Genomic DNA, 12,305 nt, shown 5'->3' on the forward strand with positions numbered 1-12,305 from the left:
TATCATCAATTGACACCACTCATACCTTTTCTCTAATACTTTATCTAGTCTAATGTGGCCACTTATCCACCTTAACATTCTCATCACCACAACTTTCATCTTAAACACATACAGCTCCTTCATTATCCAACACCCACTACTATATACATAGCCGGTCCTATGACTGTACGGTAAAATTTTTCTTTCAACTTATTGAAAATTTTGCGATAATATATAACTCCCGTGGCACGTCTCCACTTCAACCATCTACTTGAAGGATTAAGCTGAGATATTTAAAGTGATTACTTTGGGGCAATACCACTTCATCCAAACTAACTCATTCCCTATCACCAGTTCGGCCTTCACTGAACTTGCAATGCATGTATTCTGTTTTCGTTCTACTTAACTTAAAGCCTTTTAACTCTATATTACTTTTCCAAAACTCTAGCTTTTTATTGACTTCTTCTCACATCTAAGTTGCGTCCAAGATAGTGTACAACTATAACTATGTATGTATGTATATGACAGAAATTTAAGAAGAAAAAAAAGAAAGAAAGAAAGAAAGAAAAATAAAAAGAAAAGCAAAGGAGAGAAGAAAACAAAAGGAAAAAGAGAGAGAAAAGAGAGATCAAATTGATAGGAAATCAGGAGCATGTTGTTCTTTTTTTTTTTGTCCGATGAAATTATATGCACACATTGGACGTCCTAAAGTCAATTGAAGAAGAGATATGTACCAACTGGTTTTAGCAAGAAGATAAGCAATATTTTTATATAAAAATAGTTGACCAGTAAACATCATCTACGTTGTGCCTCTGGAGAAAATTAATGATAGCAACCTCTACTTTTGTTTCCCTATTTACCATCCGCAAGAACCCAATTCTAGCTTTCCTTCTATGTTTTTAAATCTCTACACTGTAATAAAAGTGTATTCTGCATTATAGAGATCAGCTCCCGTTTCTTTTGCCTATGAGTGCCATTGACCAATCAACTATCGTTGATAATGCTGAATGTTTCATCAACTGTTGCTGCTATCTCATCTGCTAATCCCAGCTTACAGTCATCCTCTTAAGGTTGAATAAAAAAGACTAGTTGTTTCAGAAGACGTGATGTTAAGATGCAAACTGTAAGCCTGAGATCATCCAATGCTGTTGTTGTTCTTGCGCAAATTTGAATGCCTGAGTTATTTTTCTTTCTTTTTCTCTCTTTTTTTTTTTTTTTTATATTTCTCGATTGTCGTTTCTTCTTTCTGCGAAATCTAAAGTTGTGTTGGTGGATGATGGGAGCAACAACTTAGAGCGTTCCTGAAACCTAATATTTTGATAAGATGGTTGCAGGGTCAAAAGCTCTTTTGGTTGTAATGTAGATTTAAGTACGTCAGCTTGTACTTTTGATATTTGGCATAAAATAGACAGATCATTATACGTCCAGGTTATATTTTTGAAGTGTGCAAATTTACATTTAGGGGTTTAATAAGTGTTCAATAAACAAATTTCAAATAGTTTAAATGTTTGGAGATATATTCAATTTTTTTTTTTTAATCTAATTTACTTATCCTACCGAGAACATATACAGTTCTATTTATTTTACAAAAATAAATTATATTTAAAAATATTTTATAAAAATAATTTTCTTAAAAAGTATATTTCATAAAAATATATTAATTGATTGTAATAATTACTAATATGTATTTATATTATGCATACACAATTGTTTTACATTACACAAAAATTGTCAAAATTGGGAAAGACTTATAAAAAAAAATTTCTTAAAAATAACTTAATTTTCTGAGAATATTTTTCATTGAGAAACCAAATAATAGAAAATGTAAAAATAATTTTCCACCAAAATATTTTCCACAAGAACCTTATTTCTAATAATAACTATGCATTAAGAAGCACTCCATTTTTTTTTTCTCAGAAAAGCACTCCATTGAAGATTCTATTTATCTGTTCAGTCATTTAGTTGCACAAATATAAAAGCAGCAGATTGGCACATTCTCCATTTTTAAATCCCAACTCATGAAAGCTATTAGCTTCACATAGCCAAAATTCTTTCGAACAACTCTTGCATTCGCCACCTAGTCAAACTGTTCACAAGTTCTTCACTAGCTTCTGCATTGATAACCACATAGTAATCGAACACATTTCTCAAAATGTGCACATAGCATTTGCTAGATTTGAAGACTTCCCGAAGCTAAAGATTTGATCATAAGTTAGCTCACCGCCATGAACCAAAACCAATGAACTAAACATCAGACTTGGCAGAGGGATCAATATTTCTCTTCGTTGTTTAAAAATAAGAGGTGAAATAACCAATAAACTTTAACTCTATGATACTGAAATTATTTCTCTAGGAATGCAAGTAAGGTCTTTGGCTAAAACTGATGACTTTCACCATGTCAAGGTGACACTTTACCACCGAGTTATATCCCTTCCCTTGCCCCCATCAAGAAAGAGAACTGACTAATCCTAAGGCAAAAGGTCGAGAAACTCAATGCCAAGAGTTCAAGTCTTAGTCGAACCAAATTGTACCAACAAAAAAAATATATAATAAGGGGGGAAATATCTTGTACATCAGAACAAGTTTAACATCTCAAAAAGAACACTCGCATTACTTTGAGATTTAAATGAAGATAATGCACACAGCACCCATGTAAATGAACTAACTATGCTACTCAAAAGATGTGCATGGAACTATAATAAGAAACTCTAATCTTGATATTCAGGTTTCCTTTCTTTTTGATCCAAGACATACAATATCCAGTTAAGGATATTCCCTGGTTCTGACACACAAACAATTGATAAATGATATGAACATATTACAATCACATTGTCAACCACCCCCCTCAACACTAGCATTACATTATGCCGCTTGCTTTGATAGTTTACAGTATGGTACAACATTGATTGGTTTTTTTTGCCTGCTTGTAGAACATCTGTTTCAACATCAACCATAAGTTTTAAGTTAGCAACTTTCAATATCATGCCAGGAACAAGCATAGCTCAATTCAAGACTACAAAAAATGAGAAATAAATAACTTGCTTGCAAGTTCAAAAGGAAATTTATTTAATTTAACCCTTTAATAAGTTTTTGACCAGATAAATTTTCCTTCCATCTTTTCTTCCTCTACTAAGTTCCATTAAAATTGCCTATTAGAAAACAACACATAATAACACATAATACTGTTCATTAGCAAGTATATAACTTAGATCAAAAGAAAATCTTTCCATAGTTCAAAGCTTTCACTAAGAATTAGAGATCAGCCTCAGTTGCCCTTCATGGCATCAAATCTCCGGTGTGAGGGTTGGGGATAGGGACTCACAGACAGAACAAATAAATGGAAACTCAAAATATTTAAGATAGCTTAAATAATTTAATGCAATTGAATAACACCATTAAACCAGACAATCTGAATGCAAAATACCACAATTAAATCAGAGTATCTTATTTAATAACTAATAGGTATACTGCATTCAGTTGGCTTATATTTCCCTGAATTGATTACCCAGGGTCCATTCACTGTGTCAAGCAGTGGGCGGAAAAGAATCATTGAAGCTCTTACAAGCAATACTCAATAGAAGGTTAGCTACTTCTTTTTTTTTTTTTTTTTTGGTTTACAAAGGGAAAAGGAAACTCAAACTCAAGTCTTTGCCTAAGTTGAGAGTTGTACCTACCACCAGGTTAAACCTATGAGAAAAAAGATGCAACATCAACACCATTTGCAAGCAAGAAAGAAGAGGAATGATATAAACAGAAACTAAAGAACCCTTTCTCTATCAATTTGGGTGTTGCATGGCCAATTTTTCAACAAAATATTCACATGCCCTCAAATTACATTGACCAAAGGTAAACAAAATGACTGATAACAAATTTGACGTACAAAAATGTACAGAAAACAAAAATACATATAATATGAGTTAAATATATTTGCCAGGCATATAAATAAACTATACTAGCAAAAGAATGATTGTAGCGTATAAATTCCAGTTAATGTACCTGTGAAGCAGCACTCAGATCTGAACTCTTCTCAACTAGGCTGTCCAGTTTCTCACCTCGTGCAAGCACACTGTCGATAGTTTTATGCTGTAGCAAAAACATTTTTTCAGACAAAAGCATATCTATGTCAAAGGGAAAGATCACATGAGAAACCAAACGTTAACAAGGTTAAAGGACAGTGATGGAAAGGCTGCAGTATTTAGATATGAACAGTGAGAAGAAAACGAAATTCCTTCATCATTGTATCTCCATGCCATCCATGAGTTTCACTACAGCAATTAATGTAAGACTTTAACACAACCACAAAACAAAGACAAGTCAAAAGGCTCTTTCATTTTTCAGTTCTAGCAACTAACATTTTTACTAAAAGTCAATCACGTCCTTTTATTTATCAGTTGTACAGCTAAAATAGGGGGCACTAATTTCCCATGCTCCTATTCAAGCACAAGCAGAACATTTGAATCAATCAATTTCCTTTGTACAAGGGGGGCAGACAGAAAGAATACAAGTGAAAGAGAGAATCTTTTGTGACCTGGTCACAACCAAAAAGAACAGAGGAAACGGAGAAGAAATATAAAAAAGGGAAGGAGGAGGAAAGAGAGAGAGAAAGGGGAAGAGAATTGATGAATCTAGAATGCCTCGAAATTACAACTCTCATCACCAAAATATAAGCTAAGCATTAATAACTGAATGTTAACAAAATCCTCATCTGGCTAACTCTAATCCAATCCTAACATTACCCTCCCCATGAAGATCATCCTTGCCCCCAAGAACAAAAAGAAACAGATCCTTAGCACTCTGCAGATTGATCATTGCTGTCTTTTTTTTTTTTTTTTTGGCTGAATCTTTACATAGCAAATGCAAGAAGGCAACTCGGTCATTTTTACAAACACCTCCACCAAAGAGGTCCTCTACTGACAAGATTCATCTTCTTCCTTCGCCATTCATCATCTTCTATTGCCTTCTCCAACCTTCAAATGCATCCACCTTGAGAATCAAATACCAATACAATCTCATGTCAAGAGCACTACATGATCTCAATTCAAAATCATCACCACTGTAATATTGACGTTTTTCTCTGCACAATTCTTTTCCTTAGCTATGGCAATTTTTCCAGCAACAAGAACATAACCCTCATTAAATTTCTTCCTCTGCCTTCACCACCTCTTGACTCATTTTCTTTAAGGATAATGTAATCACGTGAAATCAACCCAAAATCATTGTCACCCAAATCAAAATCAACCAATCACCACAATCCTCTACCATCTTCCACCACATATCTCTTTTTTTGCCTTATTATCATCTTGGTTGTCAATGCGTCTTCCTTAAACCTCTGCCTTCTTGATACTTCCCATTTATCTTCCATGAGAATTAGGAAATCATATAGTGGCTCCCAAAATTCTTCAACTTTCTTACAACACTCACAATTTCTCTAACCGCCTTATTTCTTCCCTTTAAGAAAAATGTCTTCAAGAATCTAAACAACAAAAGAATGTACAGACCAGAATTTTTTAATGGCGCACCGAAGGTTTTCTCAAAAACTTCAACAATTTTAGAAACAAGAATAATACCATTGTAATATTGATTAGAGGGTTTCTTGTTGATTTTGAAGTCTTCAATTTTTCCAGCAATAAGAGGTACTCGCCATCCTTCAATTTCAGTTCAAGATTGCTTCCTTTTTGGATAACAACGAGCTTCAAATCTTCAATTGGTGTTCTTTATTCTACCTCATTGCTTGGAACAATTCTTGGAACATTTTCGTTCATGGAATATTGGCAGTACCCATTCTTGGCTTTGAACTCCAAACAATTCCACCAATCTATGCGAAATTTCATCAAATAAATTTCTCTGATCTTCATTTTTTTGGGAATTTCTCTTTGATTTTCCATGGTTTGCTGATTTTTTTTTTTTCCATTTTCTTCAAAACGCCGATGGATCATTTTCTTCAGAATTTGGAATTTCAGCTCCAAACCTTGGAATCAATCCTTAATATCCTCGATTCTTGCATTACATTCCATTGATGCTAATAGAAAGGAATCTAAGAGAGAAGGAAGAACAAAATTGAGAAGAAAGAACAAGAAAGGGAGAGAAATAAGGAGAAAAGGAAGGTAAATAAGAGAGTTACAGAAGAGGAAGAGAGGGAGAGCAAGAAGCAGAATTCCCGTCGTTTTAACCTGCTCAGATGCTAATTGCTGTGACCTAGCATAACCAAACAGAAGAACAGAGGAAAGGGGAAACAAATAGAAGAAAGGGAAGAAGCAGAAAAAGAGAGAGATCAAGAGGAAGAGAATTTGGGGGAGGTAAAAAAATTGTATTGATTAATCTAGAATGCCTCAAAATTACAACTTCCATCTCCTATACATCGGCTAAGCAGTAGTAACTGAATGCTACCAAAATCCTCATCTACTTAAACTCTAACCCAACCATAACAGAAGCACTGCAAGTTCTGCTTTATTTAATCATTTTCTTCTAAAAAATCTATTCTCCTAAATTTTTCATCTACACTATTGCATCCCAAAACTTTCACCTCAATATTCTGCAGAAACCAAAATGATGCACATATATAAATAATATAACCTGGATCATTTAATATTATAAATATATGTTGTTTGTTTCAGATCTATAATGAAATGAAAAACTCTCAGCCAATTAATGTGGTCCAAAAATAAGGTTGTAGGGAGCTCAAAGCTATAGGTGCCACAAATGGACTTTCCCAAGAATTTCAGTCATATATGAGCTGAATATATGTTGTGCAGCCAAAGTCAAGTATCTGAAAAGAATTCCTAACAATCCCCACACGGTATCCTACATAATAAGAATTGATTAGACATAGCTGAATGGGTTCATGTGATAACTCATGTATATAACTATGATTCATGAATCTACAGAATCATTCTTTCCATACAAAGATCAAAGATGAACCAGTAACCAAGTTGATCACAAGGGTTTCAAAAGGTAACGACTGCAATACTGTGGATGCATTTTGTTTGACAAGTACCAGAACCAGACTAGACGCTATGCTAAAAGTGCCTATAAATATTATCCATTAAGAAGGTAACAAGTAGACAACAAAGAACAATAGCAACAGTTAAAAAAAAAACATAGGATGCCCATAATTTTTCCAGTCATACTTGCATGCTATGACCTTACTGGTGCATTAATACTGTGTTGTATTTTATGTTTTTTTTTTTCCTTTTGACGTGGTTGAATTTGAATGTCGAGACGTGGTTGAATTTGAATGTCGATTTGGAGAATATATATATACATATATACCATGGTTTCAAATAACGGCCGTTATGTAACGTAACGGCAGTTATTTACAGGTTTTGAGGGATGCCGTTACCCATGAGGCCGTTATGTATAGGCAAATAGGAAGTTACAATTGTAACGAGCGTTACGCCGTTGCGTAACAGTAACGGTAACGACCGTTACTTGGAATATTCTTCTGCCACTCTTTCACATGTGCACAGTGTTTTGGTGCTTTTTTCTTGTCTCTGCATGCAGCACTTCAACAACTGCATTTTGGCTTCAATTTCTTTCAAATTTTCACTCAAAGTTTCCTCCATTCTTCATACAACATCTCTCCTTTCATTACTTTTTAAGAATCTTGACTAGGATTAGTAGATTACTCTATTTTCCAAAGTTAATTCTTGAAAAAAAAACTAAAAGAGATGAGTTATTTGTTGTTTTATACAATTTATTTTCATTATGTGCTTTTTTTTTTCCCTTTTCTTAGTTGTTTTGCATATTTGTTGAAGAAAACTAATGTTTGATGTTAGATTTGTTAACAAGTTAGTAGTTTGAAGGATTAGTTTGCCCGGTCTATAGGTTTATGTGTTTTTTTTTTATTATTTTGAATTATATTCAGAACTAATTTTAGGGTTTACATTATTAATTACAAAATAACATAAATGAAATTTAGGCTTCATTAATATTTGCTAAAGCTATGTTTAAGTTTAGAGTTGAGAATAGAAAATTTAGGCTTCATTAAAACTTAAGTTTAAATTAAATACTTATCTTAGTTATTATAGGTAATATTTAATGGATATGTAAGTGTAAATTTCATACAAAAAATATATGCTGTAATTTAAAAAAAAAAAAACTGTTTTAAAATTGAAAATTTTATTTTTTAACTTATTAATTCATTTCATTTCATATGTTCAAATTTTATGTTCATTTTGGTGGTAGTGAGGTTAATTTTTTTTACTATTTATCTATATTTGGTATTCTAGATTCTAATTCTGTACTATCTACATAATTATTTTAACCTATAAATTGTTTAAAGCTAATGATGTCTAAAAAAAATAGATTTAATGTCTTTATTTGGTATATTTATGCTTACTATGTAGTTGTGTATTTTAGTTTTACTTATATCTACCAATATATAGTCATTTTACGAACTTTGCGAATTTTTCAAAAAATTTGTGTTGCGCCAAGCCGTTACCGTTACGTTACAGCTGTTATAGGACTGTTTCCGTTACCTGTGACCGTGACCGCAACCGCGACCGTGATTTGAAACCATGATATTGACGCGTTTCCCCATGTTTTCGTTTCCTATATTTTTGAAAATGCCATTTTCCCTTGTCCATTTCCGTATTTTCTCGTGTCCGCATTTCCATTTCCGTTTCCGTGCTACATAGACCAATAATATAGGGGAAAAAAGATTCAGTTTTTGTAGCCATATCAATGGATAATATGACTTGTATAGTGTTGGAAGTTTTCACGCAAACAAGGAGCATCATCTCATTTTTATATTTCTTGTAAAACTTCACATCATTCAAAGAAGAAGTGCATAAAAATGGCAAGAACTAGCCCCAAAATCTTCCACTAGTTTTTTGCAGCTTAAAGAGGTAACAAAATGCAAATATCAACTATATTATACCTAAAAAGGACATTCTCATTTGTCTTATAGATCTCAAAATGGCAACTCCTAAATCCAAGAAGCAGCATTAAATGATAAGTAAATGTACATGCATTGTTATCATAATTAGGGGGAAAAAAGAATCTCAAAGTCTTTCATCTATTTGAGAGAAGTAGAGAATATTTGACAAGTAGCATCACTCAAAATTGTCAATAGTCATCTATGACCTCGAACACTATGCAATTCACAACTTCACATCAAGTTTTCTACAAACAAAATTGATTCATATCAAAACCAAGTTACTTATGCCACAGCCCCTCCCCCTCCCCCAAACCCCAAATAATTTAAAAAAAAAAAAAAAAAAGAGCAGCGACATAACCATAAATGTGGTTGTGAAGAGGGAACCATAGAATCTTATTGGAAAGGGAATGGATTGTAGCATAGTTATTAAACGCAAGCCTTAGGCTCCAAGCTCCCTAGCGTCTCTACAAGAAAAAAGCAGGCGACATTCACCAAGCCCTCGCCTTATATACCTAAGCGTGTGCCTTGTTCCAGACGCAAGACTAGAAAGGCGCGCCATTTTTATTTTCACATTCGGCGAGTACTTCCATTAACAAAAAGCACTACTACTCAACTCAAAATTTATCGATCTAGAAGTTTTTGAAATTAGTATCGTCAATGATAACTAGTCACCAAAATCTCATCAAACTAACGTACTCAGGATCACAAACCTTCCATATTTCCATTTTCAACACTAGCACTCATTATCTTTTTCAAAAAAAAAAAAGTTGATACTCCTTTAGTTCTTAAAGATGAGGGAAATGATGAAGATATTGATTTTGAAGAAAATATTAAGTGGATGAAGGTATATAAGAAGATGAAGAAGATTATGATGCTACTCTTATTGAAGATTGAAGAGTAGTTATTTTATAATTGTTTGACTTTAGTTATGAAACATTAAAAGACTATTTATATTCTAATATATTAGTACTTGAATGCTTATTAGTTATTATTATTTTTAGTTTTATGTTATTTGAAATTTGATGGAATATTTATATTTATTTTACTTTGTTTTTTTTGTGCCTTACCTCGCTCAGGCGCACACCTTCACCTTGCGCCTTAAGCCTTTAAAAACTATGGGTGGTAGACGCCAACCACAGAATCCTTAATATAGTAAAGACAGGAAAGGTGCAAAGAACCAGATACATGTATACAACTGTAGCTACAAACTCACAAGGATAATTTTTGTCTCATCCAACTCCCTCTGAATTTTCAACAACTTGTCTGCTTCTGCAGGATCCTGAAAATTTAAGAGAAATGGGAAACATTAAAAAAAAATTGTAAAAAAAAAAAAAAAAAGAAGATGATGATGACTTAGATTTTAAACATTTAATAAAATCACTTTAAAAGCATTAAGTTGCTATTTTAAAAAATTTACTGCCGCATAACTTACTTGGAACTTGGTCAATGCTTCATTCAAATATGGCCAGGGTTGAGCATTATCTGCCTGCACAGTCCTCCATGAATCACCAAAATTCTTCTGATACTCATCTAGCACCTGCAAACATTACAATTTCTCATCTCATGAAGAAACCAAAAGATAGAAACTACATACAATTATTCCACAGAACATAAAGGAACTTTATATAATACAATTACATGGTGAAAATAATATCCTGCATCAGCAAGCTACAGTGTTTCAATCTTCAAGCCAAAAAAAATAATAAAAAAAAGGAAAGAAAGAAATGAATAAGTACATTAAATCAGAGCATCAAGCTATCATGTCTCACCAAACAGAGGAGTCATTGCATGATATCATATGAAGAGGCTTTACAATAAATCTAAGGATTACATTACTTCATTTACATGATAATATATTGCAAACCTTTTAGTTGTGATAAGCTGCACAACCTGAAAATTATACAAGGTACTTAATAAGATAGCATAAAAGACCAAATGGCATCCCAACCGCAGTTGCATTATGAACCACAACCAGGTCTCCTTTTGTTCCATAGACGCAGGTTCATCCATGCAGAATTCACCATTCAACGAAGAAACAGAGAATATTTTACATATAACTAAAACTATACAGTAATATACATAATACAAAACAGGAATTACCTGGTTGAGAACGGAAAATGCACTTCGGACTGGATAGGGATCATCCATAAACCCCACTGCACACAGGCCATTTCGGTTGTAAGAATGCACCTTGTACTCTACACCATGAAAAGGACATAAATTTTAGTAACGTTTCCTTTCCAAAATACAAAATTAAGCTCTCTCAAACATTAGATCCTTAATCTCACTCCCATTTACGAAACAAGCCGCGCAAATCCCCCCAACAGCCCCCCCCCTCAAAAAAAAACATGCTAACTTAAAAACGAATACCAATTAATTTCAAATTCCAATCAATCACAGACTCCAATCAAAACCAAAATTACAAAATCCAGTATCACAATTCAATACACAAAACCAAAAAAAAAAAACCAATTCCGTGATAAAGAGCAATCAGGAGATGGAGAAAAGGACCTTCGTGCTGGACAGACTGGCGTTGGCCGGGAGGGGTGCGTTTGGCGACGGTCCGACTGACAAAAACTATGAATTCTTTGACGCTGGACCTCTGAAAGTACCCGAAATGGCTCACATCGGAAGCGTTTGCTAAAATTACCGAATCCGACCCCTCTGGATTGCACTTAATTACCAAAAGAGCTGTGATCTTCATCTCTCTCTCTCTCAACCGAAAATTCTCTCTTTCTTTGTTACGCGAAGCTTTATTCAGTTTCGTGCAACTTTCTCTTTCATATTTTTCTCTTTTTCTTGAGATCGTAAAGAGGAATGAGTGGATGTGATCACCTGTGTTTGAGTTCATTGTAATTGTTTAAAGTGCTTCGACGGTGAAATCTGGGCCGTCAATAGAAGAAATATAGTGCGTTGCCGTTGGGTGTATCCGAAGGACTTGGAGAATTCTTTTTTTTTTTTCTACATATACTAGGAATTGCAGTTAATAATTTTAATTTATATATATTTTTTTTAATTTTAATATAAAAATAATGTAATATTTTAATTTTTTATTAATTATTTTAAATTTTATTTTTATTATTTTTATTTTTCAAACTTTTTAATAAAAATTTTATAACAAAATTAATTAAATATATATATAATTAATATATATTAATATATTATAAATTATTTTATAATAATATTGTTTATTATAATATTAATAAAATAATTATTAAATAATTTATAAGTTATATATAATAAAAAAATAATATATATCAGACTTACCACGTATTAATAACGTGATAATATTATAAAAAAAAATATCACACGTATTACGTATTAACTATTCCATAATACTATAAAAAAAATATCACGTGATAAACTTTAAAAATAAAAATTATCATAAACTTTAAAAATAAAAATTATCATACCATAATTTTAAGTAAGATTTATTATAGTTAAATAA

The 12,305-nt window shown here is 32.6% G+C and overlaps 1 protein-coding gene across 2 annotated transcripts in view; it reads right to left on the reverse strand.

Moving 5' to 3' along the window:
* Positions 1-2,669: 2,669 nt before the first annotated feature.
* The window catches only part of LOC110648341 (VAMP-like protein YKT61), a 43,306-nt gene continuing 33,670 nt past the window's right edge, over positions 2,670-12,305 (reverse strand). Inside the window, exons 2-7 of one of the 2 annotated variants that reach the window (XM_058132087.1) lie at positions 11,369-11,560; positions 10,958-11,055; positions 10,290-10,394; positions 10,071-10,136; positions 3,976-4,062; positions 2,670-2,914 (exon numbers count right to left, since the gene is read on the reverse strand). In XM_058132087.1, coding sequence (XP_057988070.1) covers positions 2,864-2,914; positions 3,976-4,062; positions 10,071-10,136; positions 10,290-10,394; positions 10,958-11,055; positions 11,369-11,560 — 599 coding nt within the window. In that variant the 3' untranslated portion in view covers positions 2,670-2,863. Of the gene's footprint in view, positions 2,915-3,975; positions 4,063-10,070; positions 10,137-10,289; positions 10,395-10,957; positions 11,056-11,368; positions 11,604-12,305 lie in introns of those variants that run through there. The other variant, XM_021802554.2, reaches the window with a different exon arrangement.

Source organism: Hevea brasiliensis, chromosome 13 (genome assembly GCF_030052815.1).
Source record: "Hevea brasiliensis isolate MT/VB/25A 57/8 chromosome 13, ASM3005281v1, whole genome shotgun sequence".
Lineage (NCBI taxonomy): Eukaryota > Viridiplantae > Streptophyta > Magnoliopsida > Malpighiales > Euphorbiaceae > Hevea > Hevea brasiliensis.